At 40.4% G+C, this 16,226-nt stretch overlaps 1 protein-coding gene across 1 annotated transcript; it reads right to left on the reverse strand.

The window, feature by feature from the left end:
* Nucleotides 1-384: 384 nt before the first annotated feature.
* Nucleotides 385-15,927, reverse strand: LOC147181853 (polypyrimidine tract-binding protein 2-like). The gene is made up of 17 exons (XM_086095018.1): nt 15,813-15,927; nt 15,143-15,164; nt 14,913-14,964; nt 14,553-14,716; nt 14,396-14,467; nt 14,210-14,281; nt 13,971-14,129; nt 13,140-13,250; nt 11,994-12,159; nt 11,487-11,564; nt 11,144-11,256; nt 8,854-8,887; nt 7,202-7,294; nt 6,999-7,115; nt 6,800-6,899; nt 4,618-4,695; nt 385-1,704 (listed from the first exon to the last, which is right to left on the reverse strand). The coding sequence occupies exons 1-17, from the start codon at nt 15,818-15,820 to the stop codon at nt 1,575-1,577; spliced, it is 1,569 nt and encodes a 522-aa protein (XP_085951144.1). The 5' UTR covers nt 15,821-15,927; the 3' UTR covers nt 385-1,574.
* Between the last annotated feature and the right edge of the window lie 299 nt (nt 15,928-16,226).

Genomic DNA, 16,226 nt, shown 5'->3' on the forward strand with positions numbered 1-16,226 from the left:
GAGGTCACGTGCTTATGAGCAAAGTACCTTTTAGTGACACACTTCGCCACCTGGGTTACATTTAAATACAAAGGTCACGTCAGGGTTTGAGTGTGTACAGGGTTGTATTCGTAATGGGTAAGGGAAACTTAAACGATATATGAAATATGATATATAAAATAAGTAGCTGCTTTAATTCAAATTCCACACGCGCACTATTAATCAGAATGCTGTGTTTAGACTAGTGTGAGCACATATAACATTAAAGAAAAATTGGGGGTTGACTTCCCCTTTAAATGTTTATATTGTAGCAATATTAGTCACACAGCTATCATAGCTTGTCTTTCAAACTGAGTATTAAACAGGACAACCAACAGGTGGAAAGAGTTGTGGAAAGAAAAAGGAGAGAGCAGAGATAAATTTATTGACAGCGAGATAGGGACGATAGACATCCTGGTCTGAAAGCACACACGACACAATTCCATTTCAACTGTTGGTTGGAGGGGGAAAAAAAGAAAAAATGTTTAATTTGTGCTCATCTGAGCTCTATCACAAATTGTATAAAATGGTACAATCCCCTAAACTGAAAGTTGGATCCACACAGAACTAGATGAGTTAAAATAAAAACCAACAAAAACAGATGTCCTCAGCTGAAAAAACACAAATATTTGATTTTTAACACACATACACACGTTTGTTTTTGTATCTTCGTGGGGCCACGAGAATGGGCCCCACAAGGTAGCAAAGACAAAAGGAGCGTGCGCACCCACCCACCAAAATATAAAACTAAGCAACACATTCAAGAAAAGGAGATGGGCAAATTTAAAGGTAAAATAATCTGTCCAAATAGTCAAGAACGAAGTGTAATATCTAAACAGACTAAAGGCACATGTACTGTGATCTTGAACGGTCTCCTCAAAACCAGAGACCAAGACCAGGAACACATGTTGAAACCTTGTCCAGAAAAGTTTTAGACTTCAACAAAACATTACAGTTGTCTATCTATATGTCAAGTTCATTTCATATCATACATGTAAATCATCATTGTGCACTGTATTCCCATTGTCGTTGTCTCATTTGAAGGGCTGTGGTTGTTCACGATGTAAGCAACAAACCCTGCCCGTTTCAAGGACTTCCATTAAAAAAATTATAATGTATATAAAAAAAAAAACCAATTGTCATTTACAATGCCGACCTGGCTAAATGCTGAGCACTATCTGCCTAAAGAACCCTTTTGGGGTGGAGAGGTTCAAGTTGCAACCTAACATACATGACCAAATGACCATGTGACACGACTGTATTTAACTGACAAGAGACTCAAAGGCCAGAAAGAGGCCAGAAAGCACGGCCTCCTCCACTCAGCCTGCAGGCCTGGCTCAAAGTGTTGCGACGTGACGATGCTGGTTCACAACTTAGGAATGAACACAAGACCCCGCAAGGCAAGGCATCACTCCACAATGCTACAATCTTCTGGCCTCCCAATGGTGAAGAAACGGAAGAAACTTTTAATTTGACGCTTTGTTGAGTTTTGACAATAGTGTACAACGACAGCGATGTCCTCGTTCAGAGCAGCACTTCCACGTCGGCCGCCACGTTTAGATGGTGGACTTTGAGAAGGAAACTTTGAGATGGTGATTCCCGCCCATGTCGTAATTATGAAGATCTATCAGCGTCTGGATGGCCTCTTCGACTGACGACATCTGGATCAAGGCCATCTTACGGTCCCTGGAGGAGGAGGACAGTAACGTGTGACGCGATTATCAAAACCATCAATATGAAGGCTGGATTTGAAAAAAAAAAAACAGGGACTCAAAAGAATCAGGCCTCCACCGGATGGACGTGGCTAAGAATCTGATATGCATCATACACTTGCCCACTTCCTGATTTGAATTGTTTTCTTTTTTGCACATTTATCATAAAGTTTAAAATGATCAAAACAATGTTAACATCACAAAATCTCACATGACAGGCCAGGCATAAAAAAAAAAAAAATGGTGGTACCAGTGGAAAAAGACTGAGAAGAATACCAGAATAACAACAGCTCCCCGGTCCTCTTCACGTTGTACACAAATGATTGTGTGACATCACACCCAGAGAACTTTATCATTAAGTTCTCTGATGACACAGCTATCGTCAGCTTGCTGCAGGCCGGCGGTAGCCCACTGGACTATTTCTCAGAAATAGAGAAATGTGTCCAGTGGTGTGACCAGAATCATCTTGTGCTCAATGTGGGGAAGACGGAGGCCTGGTACGGCAACCTGACTGTGCAGTCGAGGTCACAGATCGCCGGTCTGGTGCGGACTGCCATGAAGATCATGGGGGTCAGGAATCATCCTTCCCTACAGATGCTTTATGAGCGGTCCGTCACCGGACTGGCACAGAAAATTGTTACTGACCCGACTCACATTCTGCATCATGAGTTCCAGCTACTGCCTTCCGGCAGGAGATTCAGGGCCCCCAGAACCAGGCTGAACCGCTACAAGAACTCATTCCTGCCGACATCCATCAAACTGCTTAACAACCGACATTATCTCAGTACAATAGATATATGGTGCAATGTTGTGTGTGTGGAATATATGCAGCCGTGCTGTGTGCAGTCCTCATGTATGTACTTCTCTACACATGTATACTTCTGTGAAGATTTCTTATTGCTGCACTTCTTATTTAACTTTAATTTATTATTACTATTTAATTTAATTGTATCTCTTTCTATTCTGTTGTTTCTTCCTTACTGTAACTGCAGCTGGACGGAGTCCAGGAAAAAGTTCCCCACGGGGAAAATAAAAGTATATTGTATCGTATTCTATCGTAACATAGTCATCCAAGTTGTGTCCTCTAAATAGGTAAGTAACAAAAAGCCCAGTAATGAATTGACTCTCACAGAGTTGATTTCAACACTTTCCAGAGTCAAAACAACACCTGTAAAATAGTGAAAAGATTTAACACTGGGAGAGAGTAACATTTTTAACTCACTAAGCAGAGTTAACACTACAGGGAGCAGACATTTAACTCTCCTCAGACACTCCTAAAATACCTGTAGAGGTGATCTCGGCGATAACGCCTTCTCTACACACCGTTTAACTCTGAAAACATTACAATAACACTAAGGAAGTTAAAATGAAACCCCACTAATTTTAACTCTCCAATTTTTGATGTGCATTGAAATGGTGACGAGAGAGTTGTCTCAGGAGATTCGAAAGAAAATGTCTGCAAGACCATCACCAAGCAGTTTGCGATCGCAATCTCCCTGGATGTGGTCACTGGATACGTGACTCATTATTGGAGGTCAAAATGTGTTCATTGCTTGGGCAGGAGCAAATGGCCCCCCCATTAGCTTGCGCCATAAAAGCAAGGACCAGAACACTGGTTCGAGTGGCAATGACTGATGGTGACGAGAACTGCACTTGAAAGAAATATCAACAACAGAAATTCAGACATAATCATCATCATCTGTTCACAACTGGATGGCGGTTTATAGCCTTTTGCCCCAGAAGCAGCTTTTTTTTGGGGGAGGGATTGATTGAAATATTTAATATAATGCGCTGCCCAATGTCAGAATACTCGGTCTCAGGTGCAGGTCAACAGGCGAATGATAATTAAAGGTGCATGTCGCAATATTGACGCAAATTGGAGTGTTAAAATAACCATATTTTTCACCCACACGTGTTTTAATAATTGTATAATGGACAGGAGGCACTACTGTGGCACAACGGCTGTTGCCCCTATTGGAGTGAAATAATGATCGGCGGTTCGGGACCGAATCTTAAGCTTTTGTGAAGTCAGGCACGTATGATAAGCAATGCACACTAAAACTACCACTAACTAACTTCTTGGCACTCTGTGCTGGCTTCCATTCTGCTTTTCGCCAGAGGGGGCGCAAATCTATAAAAACTCTGTATCTTGCGTTCGGGCCTACAAATGGCTATGATCAAAACACCGGACTATTTTGAAGTTGCCTTCTACAAGCTTTGATCTAAATCTCACGGAACATCAGAGAAATTAGTTGAAACATGCCATGTAGAGAAAGTGCCCTTCAACCTTGAGACAACTGGAGCAGTTTGCTCACAAGGTCTCACTGAAAGTTACAAAAACCGTTTTGATTAGTTATTGCCTCAAAACGTTGTGCAACAAAATAATCCGTACAGTAGAGTCTGCTTTTTAAAATAATTTTTTAACAATTGAAAAAGCCATGTCTGATTTTAATTGGTTAATTCATAATTTTTTTTAAACTTACCATTTCTTTTTGTCAGATTAAAATTATTTCTGTGACCGCTGTGGGTTTTTCTTTTATAAACAAAAAGGATACCAGCAATTTTGTCATTTGATTGTTGTGGAGTTATTTGCATACAATTTGGATATTTGAAAATGATGGTTGTTTCTTTCATTTCATTCTGCAAATGTAAACGCAGGCAAATCATTAAGAAAAAAAGCTTCCCATGTGTGTAGATTTGGGGGTTATTTTGGACTTTAATACGACAGAATGTGGAAGAAGTGAAGCGGTGCGAATACTCTCCAAAGGCACCATGTGAACGTTTGGTTGTCTCACCAGTCCAAGATGTCCCCCACCCTGCCCACAGTCAGGTGGGATGCGTTACACTCAAATGGCAGAAAAAGGGTTGAAATTCAAGTGCATCTTACTGGAAGAACTTAAAGGCCTTGACTGTCCCGCCGCTATTGGAGAACAGGAGACGCAGGTCGTCCTCTCCGATGCCGTCCCTGGACAAAGAAGACACAAAATCAAAATCAAATGTTTTAGACAGGACAACGCATGCTTGCCTGCAGCCGATGATGATGACCTCGGTGAGTTTTTTGGTGACTGTATAATCCTACTCTAGATCCACAGGCCCTGTTACAAGTGGGACCCCAGGCTTGATCTTGCACTTGTTAAATTCCATTTTCAGCTGGTCTTGTGTTGGCCATGGAGTCGCTGGCCATAGAGCACTCTACGAGGTAGGCGATTTCGGAGCATCCTAAGAACATGACCCAGCCACCGCAACTGATGGTGGGTGATGGTGGCCTCAATACTCTTGCAGCCTGTTCTCCTGAGGATCTCTGTGTGAGGCACCCGGTCACGCCAAGTGAGTCCTAGAATGCGCTGAAGACAGCGGACGTGGAACTGCTCCAAGGACTTCCTTCACATGGCGACTGTAAGTGACTCAGCCTACACGGCTGTGGAGGAGGGCAGTGATGCAGACAGCTTGATATACGGACACTTTTGTGTGGAGATGTAGATTTTTGTTTTGAAAGACCCGGCGAGTCTCCCAAATGCAGCGGATGCTTGCCGCAGACGGTTTTGGACTTCATTGTCAATGCTGTTGTCCTCAGAGAGGATGCTTCCCGGGTATTGAAATGATGATATGACTGGCAGTGAAGATAGGTGGTATTGCTCCACTGACACATAACCTCTGTTTTAGCAGTGTGGACAGTCAGTCCCAGTCTACTGTAAGCCTGAAGTGCTGCGTTAATGACAGTATGGAGATCTTCTGGACTGTGAGCCACAAGAGCACAACACAACACTTGCGCACACAAACAACAACTTAAACAAATTATTCTCAACTGGTAGCTGATGAACAGCAAGTTAAATAAGAACTAGATAAATAAATGATGAGGTTGTTAGAAAAAGGCAAGCGGAAAGCTCTTTTTTGGGGGCAGGACACATAAACGACGCATAGCTACCGCCATCTTCAAAATTCACTCACGATGTACTCCCATGCCAAGAACACCCTCAGGCTCTGTACAGCGTATTGCGTAATATCAAAGTAAATACCACCTGGTATATCCAGTTGCATATGGTACACCACATGGTACTCAAAGCTCTCATAGTGATGAATTTGTCTTATTGATCTTCTGTCCAGACAGATGTTATAATTACATTCAAATGTGCAAAATGAGTGAAATTGTAAAGGCTTGCCATTGCTTACTGTTTATCCGTATTTATCACTTCCTGTTCTTGCCCCTTGTGCTCATTCACTAATAGCCAATCAGAGTGATCAAATATCACACCGTTCCGAAGCCCATTCAAATATGGTCAATCCAATGAAAATGCTCCCCAACGGCTCGGACGTTACAACGCTGATTTTATACATTCGTCAGACGGCGCATACCGACGCCCGGACATTTCCAAACTTCAGAAGTCAGATTGGTGTATCGAGGCCTTAATGGTCACAGGAACATGAGTGTCCCAGGGTGAGATCACTTAAGAATTACTGGTCTAGAATGCTGTCAAGTGCAATTTGGCATAAAACCATTAATACGTCAACCTTAAACATTTCTTGACAATACTATGTTATATGTGACCTCACAGGTCTAAACATGACATTCTGGTTAATATTACATTTGTGGAATATGAGTTGAACAGCAAAATCCAAATCCAAAATCCTGTTTTCCTCCATCTCAGGGGGCGGCCATTTTACTGCTTGCTGTCGACTGAAGATGACATCATCACAGTTGCTCAGATGAGCAACTGTGATGTAATTTTCAGTCGACAGAAGTGGCAAAATGGCCACCCCTGAGAAAATAATAATGCATCGGATTTATATAGCGCGTTTCTATCTAATTAGACACTCCAAAACGCTTTACAATGGATACAAACGGGTGGATTTTGCTGCTTAACTCATATTCCACTAACGCAATATTAACCAGAATACCATATTTAGATTAGTGTGGCTGTATCGCTGCTACATTGCTCAAAATAATAAAGGGAACACACAATTCACCATTGAACTTCTGGTAATGTGTGATTTTGTACCACTATTGTATTTGTGCAGTTGCACCAAATGTTTGTGAATACAGAAAGGCTGCTGGATTGTTTAAGCTCTACCGGATGTTGGAGAGATGAAGCGTTGCAGAGGGAGGAAAGATGTTCTGGAAGTTTTTTGATCCTGGTTTCTTGAAACGATGTAGTGGAGAGCCAGAAAAATCTGGAGAGAAAAAAAAGTTTATTTTTGAAGTCTATGGTCACAGGTTCTGGGATCAGTGAACATTGTATGAAGTTGCAGTGTCACCATGTGTGGCCTCACCTTTGGTTAGCAGCTGGTCATCCAGCCCTTCCCTGGGCAGAGCCACAGTTTGATGTTTGGACAGTGTCACTCTCATCACTTTACCAAACACCTTCTGACCATTCAGGTGGCTCATGGCTAGTCAAAGCGACACAAGTAGGGACACGTGAGTGCATATGTTGGAGTGTAGAACGCGCACGTGTCCTGCAGCACGCAAAACTCACCCAGCTGAGCCTGGTTACCATCTGATAACTGTATCAGAGCACTGTCCTTTTTATTGTAGAGGATCTTCACCCGCTGCACGTCACCATAGACACCTAAACAAAAGGAGACACAAAGAGAGAGGGAGAGAGAGCGAGAGAGAGGTGGACCAAGACAGGGAGAGAGAGAGAGAGAGAGAGAGAGAGAGACAGATAGAGAGAGCACGAGGACAGAAAAGACAGAGCAGGAGAGGAGGAGCCGACGTAGATAAAAGAAGAAGAAATGTGAAGGATGGAAGGAATTCAGTTAGTGCTAGAGAGACAAAGGATCAGAAAGGACAGGATCTTCCCATTTGACTGCCACTTGAATACAACACTTGTGTGTAACAATAGTTTTTGATTAGGACTGTCAACCATGACTTGTTTAGCATCTGTGTGCAAAATAAAACAGGAGCTTTGAAAATATAATATGATGAATGGTGAAAGAGGAAAAGGCCCTTTTAAAAGCAGATATGCACTGACCTAAAGCAGAAAAAAACTGCATAGGAACTTTGGAGCGTGAACGCAGGATGACATAGATGTACAGAAATCGTTTAAGAGGACAAAAATGTGATAGTGGCTGGTTGACAGTCTTCAAGATTGTAAGCGCATTCAGTTTGGAAGAAGATCCAACTGCACACTTTCACTGTTTGAATAGAGATAGGAAATTCAAAATTGTGAAAGCACTTCTTTCATACAATCAGTTCAAAAAAACTAATTTAACAAAAAGCGTCTGTGTGATCAAATAACCTTTTCGTGTGATGAGAACAAACACACAAATCACTCAATGTGCCAAATAGGGCGGAACAATTGTTATTTGGATTTATCTATACCTGTGTTCTTGACTTGACTTTTTAGACTAGCAAAGGAGTCCCTCTTAGTAGGCAGCATAACATTTCTCATGCTATAAATAAGAAATATGACAAATGTGGTCAAATTAGTTAACAGACCATGTACAGTGAGGCTGACTGCAATACAGTGATCTTTCACACGATATTGCAAGAAATATCAAACCAAAGCGTGAGCTTTCAATATCATTACAGCAGGTTTGCCTGATGAAAATATAATTCCGCCCGCAATAGGATTGTTTGTGGCCTTCGGCAAAACTAAGTTGCCGATTCCTGCTTTAGACAAACCATATTGAGTGGACGAGCCCGTTAAAAGCAAAAAATCCACTTAGAATTGGTCCCCATTGAAATGCATTGGGGGGGGGGAAATAAAATAAGAATTCTTCCAAAAATGCTGATAAACCGCCAATATGCTCTGTCTACAAAAACAGAGAAATTACAGAGAAATAAAAAACCCAAGTAGGTAGATCTGCAGGTGCCGAATACGCGGGGGGGGGGGGGGGGGTGTCTCCCCCACTGTATATGTAAACACTTTCCTGAGTAGTAAGACCTGTACGCAAAACTACTCCACACACATTTGTGATTTAAGTGTCTTTGTTCTCATCAAGTAATAGATCAGACCACCAGACTACTTTTAGACTTGCTAATCGTTTAATGCCGAGAGCGCAGTGAATATTAAGAAAAAACTTATATCACGATTGAGAATTTACAGAAGACAAGAATGTCGAGTAGAGCAAACTAGATAAACAGAGAGAGATAAACAGACTGAAAAGTAGAGATTGAACATACCGAAGAGGGTAAAGAGACTTTGAGGCGTGACCATCTTTACAGAGAGAGACCGCAGAGTAGAGAACAGGAAGAGGAGGAGCAGAGGAGGAAGAAGAGGAGAGACGAAGTAGAGATCAGACCACCCAGCATTGGACGAGGGGGAGATGATGGTTTCCATGATGATGACGGTTGGAGCAAAGATTGTTTGGGGAGAGGTCAAAAATGGCACAAGTTGGGTGACACCGAATTACAAAAAGGAGGGAAATCAATGAAAAATAAAAAATGGGGTAAAATTACAATATTAAAAGGATGCAGGGTAATAAGGAGGGCCAAATAAACACAACGTGGTTGAGGGGAGCAGCAGGAGGAGGAAAGAAAAAAGGTAGTGAAAGGAGAAAGGAGAGGAGGACAAAAACCAAAGCAGAGGTCAGTTAACAGCATCAGTGAAACATCAACGGAGTGAATGAGTGTTGGCTTGATTGGCAACACACACACACACACATGCACGCAGAGACATAGACGATATCCCCAGGCGCGCGCGCACACACAGATTCTCCTGGATGAAATAATTAGTGAAGGAAAAGAATAGAAATAAACAAGGGAGGAAATAAATTCATGAATGAAAAATGGTTGGAATAGATCAAACCATAAGGGGTCAGCAATACATAAATGGAAGCCAGTACCAGGATATTGAATGGTATGTGACAATCATGACTGATAAAGATACAAACATCATAAAATACAAGGTAAGTATTTTCTGTTTTGGAATATATACGTTAACAATCACATGACTTAAGCTAGCTAAGAAATTCACTCATATATATATTTTTTTTAATCAAAACAAGGCTCTGTCTTCCACCCAAGGTCTATCTGAGAATGACAGCCTCACCCACAGCAACCATCCATTGTACTGCTTATCCTGCTCATGGTCTTGGGTTGAGATTTTTCAGTAGTAACAAATACAATGCTAAGATCAACTAATACCGCAGTTTACAAAAAGGATAAAAAAAGAGTCAGCGCTAAATTGTAACCAGTTACTTCATGATTAAATAAAATGTCTTTTGTAGGATTGTCTGTTAAAAACACAAACTCCTGTTTGAAATTCCTACTTGGTATTTTCTTGCCATTTCCAAAAAGTCATATCTTTCTAACCAAGCCAACACAGCAGTTAATATAGCTGTATGACAGATGTCAATATATATGGCATGTCGGAGCTATCATTTTGCAAAATAAGATGGAGGGCAATAAAAGTTGATCATTGATTATTATGCTGATTTTTAAATTTTGTTGAACAACAACCACACGTTTATGGAGGGATTTTATAGCAGGAAAATAACCAAACTGAAATGGAAATGGCGGTAACACAAAAACTGAAAACAAAGGTGCTTCTGGTACAGTAGAACCTCTAAAATCGAAGGCTCGTGTGGTTGTACTTTCTCAACAAGAGGTGGAGAAGGTGAGAAAAGAGCACTTCACTATACACGTCGCCACTCACAAGAGTTAAGAGAGTGGTGCTTGCCATTTCACCTGTTGACACTGCTAAAAAGTCTGATCCATTAGATGTGTCTGCAACGCAATTCATTTTCATTAAAGTAATTCAATTTTACCAGCTGGGATTACATAGAGCCTTGTATTACGACAAGAATGAAACCGACTGACCAAATGGAATGAAAATGCTCCATATTTCTTTTACCAATTCCAAAAAACATTTGAAACTTCTATAACCATTGTTACTGTTAAATTGTAGCTTAAACAATGTTATGATGATAATAGTTTGACCAGGAGCAGATTGTGTTCAACCTTAGAGGTTCTGCTATACAATAAATCGATATTACTACAGTATGTGCCGATCTGTCATGAGGTTGCGATGAACACAACAGTTGAACAAAGACGTTGACACATGCGGACAGAAATGTGAAAACCACCACTCCACTGTAAAGGTGCTCTCAATAGGGAAATGGGCAAAGATGGATTGAAATAGTAGAAAGAAACAGTCTCTGACAGAAAGGTAATTCAAAGAAGAGATTTTTCTTACAGATCTAACAATGAAGAAAAAAAACGTTAGGGATGATAGAGTTAACGGAAAACTAAGTACAAAGTACGTGTATGCTAGTGTTCAGAAATAGTATATTTACTGCATATGTTTTGTAGCTGACGTTAATGTGTTCGTTTTTTTATAACTAAAAAAATATATTAAAAATTTGAGAAGACACTTTTATGACATACTTATTAATCAAAGACACAACGTGCCATACTAACACTAAAAACATAAGTAGCATTAGCACTCAAGATCATGTGTATGTTAATGTACCTCTTCATTCAGGTTAGATGCCAACAAAACTCCAGAAACTCCGGACCCCGACAGAGCAACACGTCCCGCGGCGGCTGCTGCTGCCGCGGCGGCGCTCAGAGGGCTAATGGCCCCTGTTAGCAAGCACAACATATAAAAGGTCTTCTTGAACATCACATACAACACTACAACACAACATTCATCATCAACAACATTAGACATAAGCGACACATGCAGATGACACGCTACTGAATGTATTTTGCATCAGTAAAGAAATACAGTACAGCTTTCCTAGCTCTGGTCTCAGAAATATATAAAAACATCATCAAAAAGTATATTGATAACAAAAATACACTGGAGGTACCTGGACCCTGCGAGAGTGAGAGAGAGGATGAGTAACCTGCCCCACTTGAGTATGAGGCTAGCGCTCCAGATGGGGTACCTTCAAAAAAGCACACAGAATTGTACCCAAAAGCAGTAATCGAACCAACCACATACGGTAGTCATTAAAGAGACACTAGAGTGCGCAATCACCATTGCAGCTTTGTGGAACAAATGCCAAATATGAAGTGCCTTATAGGCTTATAATGTAATGTACAGATTTTTGTTTTTGTTTTTAGAAACTGTGAATGACAGTGTGCAATAAAACTATGGCTGAAGGGAATAAACAATGTAATATATATTGTGATTTAATACAGGATTCTTTTTTTCAAGGATTCTGGTTTCCCAGATTCTGGTCATGTTTGTCTTTACCTGAGCGGAAGGAACTAACCTGCTGTGTTGATGCACATGGTATGTGAGGATTTCCTTTGCATTAAATGCAAATGGTTGCGGGGTACAGACAGCCAATTGAAATTGTTGGAATAATTACCTAATAAAGAATGGTCCTTGTTTGAATCTCCATCTCCAGTAGGTAGGTCTGGTCGAGTGTAATCTCGACTCTTATCATTGTTGTATTTGACGTTAAGGTTGACCAGTTTACTGAAATCGATCCTCAAAGTACAGCATGAATTATAGATGTTCTGTCCATCAAGAGACTGTGGAAGGATGAGGCAAAAGCATAACATAGTGTTAAGTATAGAGTTAAAGAGTCCTTGCAAACAACCATTACAAACTGCAGAAAGATCATATTTGGATTGCCCACTGTGAATGTTTCAAAGACTAAAGAACTTAAACCCCAATTTCTCTAGATTCTACTGAAGAGTAACCACCGTAGCAGATTTCACATCTTTTTTTCTTTCTTTCTTTCTCTGAATTGGCCCTCGGTGTGGCTCCCAAAAACTGGAAAAAGTGCACATGACTGAACCATTAGGAAACCCTGGAAAGTGTTGCACTTCTGGCAGTGTCCTGTAAAATCTCACTAGTAGGCCTGCCCCTCCCCACTGCCAACGGTCGGCTAGAGCTGCAGTATGCAGAGCCACGGCATTTATGTTGTGACCAGGGGTCTGGTGGCTAAGCCCTGACATGGATACTGTCACATTGGCAGTTTTATCAACAAGGGCAAATTTAAAACCAAAAAAATAAGCAAAACAAAGCTGCACTTAAAGCTTTTGTTGATGCAAACTACGTTTTTAACTCTACTTCAGCGGGTTATTACATTTGCGATAATGACGCACAATTTGGAGTGACACTGGCTTTTTACTTGTATTTGTGAACCCTAGTTGTGACAACTTAAATCTTGGTTTATTAGAACACTGTCAAAAGTTGCACTAGAATGCCATCATAGACAACTGTGTGTAGTCGCCATAATGTGATTGACAATTGAAACTTGTAGCACAACGAGAAGAGACCGTGCATCTGGATCATATGTATTATAGAGACTACAATCAATCAATCAATCAATCAATCAATCAATCAATCACCCTACATTTAGAAACTATGCTCTATACAGGCTAAGGACCAACAGACTCAAATGCCCATAAAGCAATGTGTCAATGACAAGCAAACTCGAGAAGGGGAGACAATTTGCTATTTATGCTGTGCAGTGATCACAAGTTTTAACATTTGCAAGACCTACCAGTTTTGCTTGCTGGGCGTTGACAGGATCACTGAACTGCAGGAGTGCTTGGAACTGGTTGTTCTTGGTGAAGGTGATTATCTTCATCACAGTCCCAAACTTACTGAATATCTGAAAAACATTTTTAAAACAACATGAGCAATTAACTTAGTCTTTTGTAGATCATTTGAGATCATGCAATCAAAAGTATGAGGAAAAACATGCTTTATTTTGATATTTGACTATTAGCAACTTGTGTGACATTAAAAAAAGGGCTGCATATGGAACACAACCTACTTTATGACAAATCAAGTCAACACTTTTATTGTTTTTAAATTTTATTATTAAAATAGTTTTTTGTTTTTTTTTTAACTGCCTGCTCAGATAATAAAGGTCTTAAATGGTAAAAATTTGTGATGGCGAGATGAAGCCTCATACAGGCTTTGGACCATTTCAGCAATTGGTTCGACAAAGGGTTAATTTCTTTAAGCTTCATGCTCACAATCGACCCCACCGATACACATATATTCGTGGATTTTTCCCAGCAATTTTGTCTCAATATTCTAAAATACTTTTGGGTGGGGTTCTACTTTCTCCCATTTTTTTGGGGGGGGGGGGGGGGTGGAATTGTTTTTTGAATGTTTATCAGTGCTTTTCAAAGAATTTGTTGGGTAAAACAAAAATAAAAATAAATAAATAATAATAATAATAATCCCCCCACCCCTCAATGTTTTTCAATGGGCATCAGTTATACACGGATTTTGCTGTTGGCGAGTGTTCCCTGTCTCATGCAAATGCAGGGCGCCACTGTTTCTATTTTTGTTTCTATTCCCCTGGTTCAAAATGTAGTACCTGTTGCAGAACATCGAGAGTCACGGGATAAAACATGTTGTCTATTATAATACGCAGGACAGGACTGGGAGGTGGAGCAAGGTCCAGAACCCCGTGGTCAGATGATGGAGAACTTCCATCTTGAACTGCTGAAACCGCCTGTAGCACTGCCTGGGCTCTCTGGGAGAACACAAGAACATTCAACATCAGATTAGACCTGATTATTCTGACAGATGGGTTTTTGTCAACAATACGAGTACCTGGTTTAGCGCAGAGTCTGTTTTCAGTTCCTTATGGTTAGAGTACTGGATAAAGACAGGACTATTTCTGACCTAAAAAAAAAACTCACACAAATTATAAAACGTATGCAGTATTGCTAAGCAAAATAGAAAATATATTCATTATGCCATCAAGTGAAAAACAATTCACATGGACAAATTTCACACCTGCGGTGTAACAGCTGCGTAGTAGTTCACCATAGTAATGGCAGCTTCTGCTGTACTAAGCTCCAGAAACGCCTTGGAGGGAAAACTTTATCAGTGAACCGCAAATCAACTCATTTTACTTGACAGTAACAGTATGAAACAACGTTATAGTTTATACCTGGTTTTTCCCCTTCAGCATCAGTATGTTGGTCACTTTTCCAAAGGGAAGTCCCAGTGCAATGACTTCTGTCTCTGATACTTCATTAGGAAGTTTTCTGATGTGAAGAACTCTGGATGGAGGAGACTCATCCAGACGCTGTTTTTTAGTGTCACTGCCGTTTGCTGAACAAACACATATGAAAGCACTTTAAAGAAAAGTAGTAATAAAATGTAGCAATTTAATTTTATTTGCAACAAGCCTGCTACAGAGTAAAACCTTGCAGTATTTTCTTTAAATCAATCCTAAACATCACTACTCTACTAAATAATGTTACCATTAAATTTAAGAAGAAGAAGAAAACACAACACGTTTTCTTACCAGTCATCGAGTTAGGGCTGCTACTGTACATATTGAGCTCATCTGAGCCTCTCTGGGGCAAAAACAGAACAGACAAACAAATTACCTGCAAGGCTTTCATAAACATAAATGATGATCAATTTGTATCTGAATATAAATAACCTTATTGCGCAGGCACACCATTATTGCTCACAGCTCAGTATAACATTTGTAACAGTCAAAAGGCTCAAAGAGTAAATAAGAATGCTTGCCTTCACACCAACCGCAACATCACTGCAAAAGTGAAGAACACATGGATAAGAAAACGAGATTAAAAAAAACGAGAAATACATGCATGTTCACGTGTACGTGGGCGTGTATACGCAATACAATCATCTCGCAGACCAGAAACTAAGCGCTTCGGCTGTCATTTATCCCGTTTAACATCACATAACTGCATTTATTAATTTCATGCTAACAACGTGTTTCCATTGGTTATCAATAACTATGTTGATAGTTTGTAAAGACCTAATTTCGACTTAATGAAGATGTTTCATTAAGTTACGCCCTCTGCTACACCATGTTACAGTTAGCCTGCGACTAATGTGGCTAACAGTGAAATGAATTGCGACCTTCTAATAAAACACCACCAAAGCATTAGAGCACAGAGTTGAGTAAATTATACTTCCCTCCCTGCAACATCGCGCTGTTTGTAAAATACAAGCAATACCTCCAAAACTAGCCCAGCTCATGGCTGTACTTAAGGTTTAGCTAGCTGGCACCAGGTCCTGTAACAGTACAGTATCGAGGTTTACAACGCAGCTAACATTTAGCATATCATACATTAAGAACGAGAGACTGCGTCACTCCAGATGTGTCACATGCATTACTGAGACGCGAGTGTACAGACGTATACGTCAAAAATGAGGACATTTTATTTACCCGTCCATTGCAGCTCTTTGTCCTCTTCTGCGTGAACGTACGTCAAGCACAACGCCCGAACAAGTGGAAGCAAAATGGGCGTCTTCTCATCAACAGGACAGAGGACTCATTGCCGCCACCTTTTGCTTTGGAGGATGACATCAGAACACGTCTTGGCCTTGAGTCGTTACCAACATACGACGTTTCTAGGTTTCGATTACGAACGGTTTAATTGTTTTATATTTTTAAATGTATATACGTTGTATACATCTATATTACATATATTTACTTTATAACTTTAGTACTGCATACTTAGTGTAGGTAGTAGATATTATATATATAGAGCAAGGTCACCTACTTTTTAAAATTGGGAGCGTCTTCTTGGGTAGGCCTACTGATTAGTGTGAAGGCTGCCAGTTTGATACTACAGAAATA

The sequence above is a fragment of the Leptonotus elevatus genome, chromosome 1 (assembly GCF_054856555.1).
Source record: "Leptonotus elevatus isolate MCC_2025b chromosome 1, RoL_Lele_1.0, whole genome shotgun sequence".
NCBI classification, from domain to species: domain Eukaryota; kingdom Metazoa; phylum Chordata; class Actinopteri; order Syngnathiformes; family Syngnathidae; genus Leptonotus; species Leptonotus elevatus.

Excerpts from the sequence above, each read along its gene's own strand:
- LOC147181853 (XM_086095018.1), bottom strand. Across the intron at positions 11,257-11,486 it reads CTCACTCTCGCAGGGTCCAG|GGGCCATTAGCCCTCTGAGC; the intron begins GTACCTCCAGTG and ends GCTTGCTAACAG. Across the intron at positions 7,116-7,201 it reads TGGTAACCAGGCTCAGCTGG|CCATGAGCCACCTGAATGGT; the intron begins GTGAGTTTTGCG and ends CGCTTTGACTAG.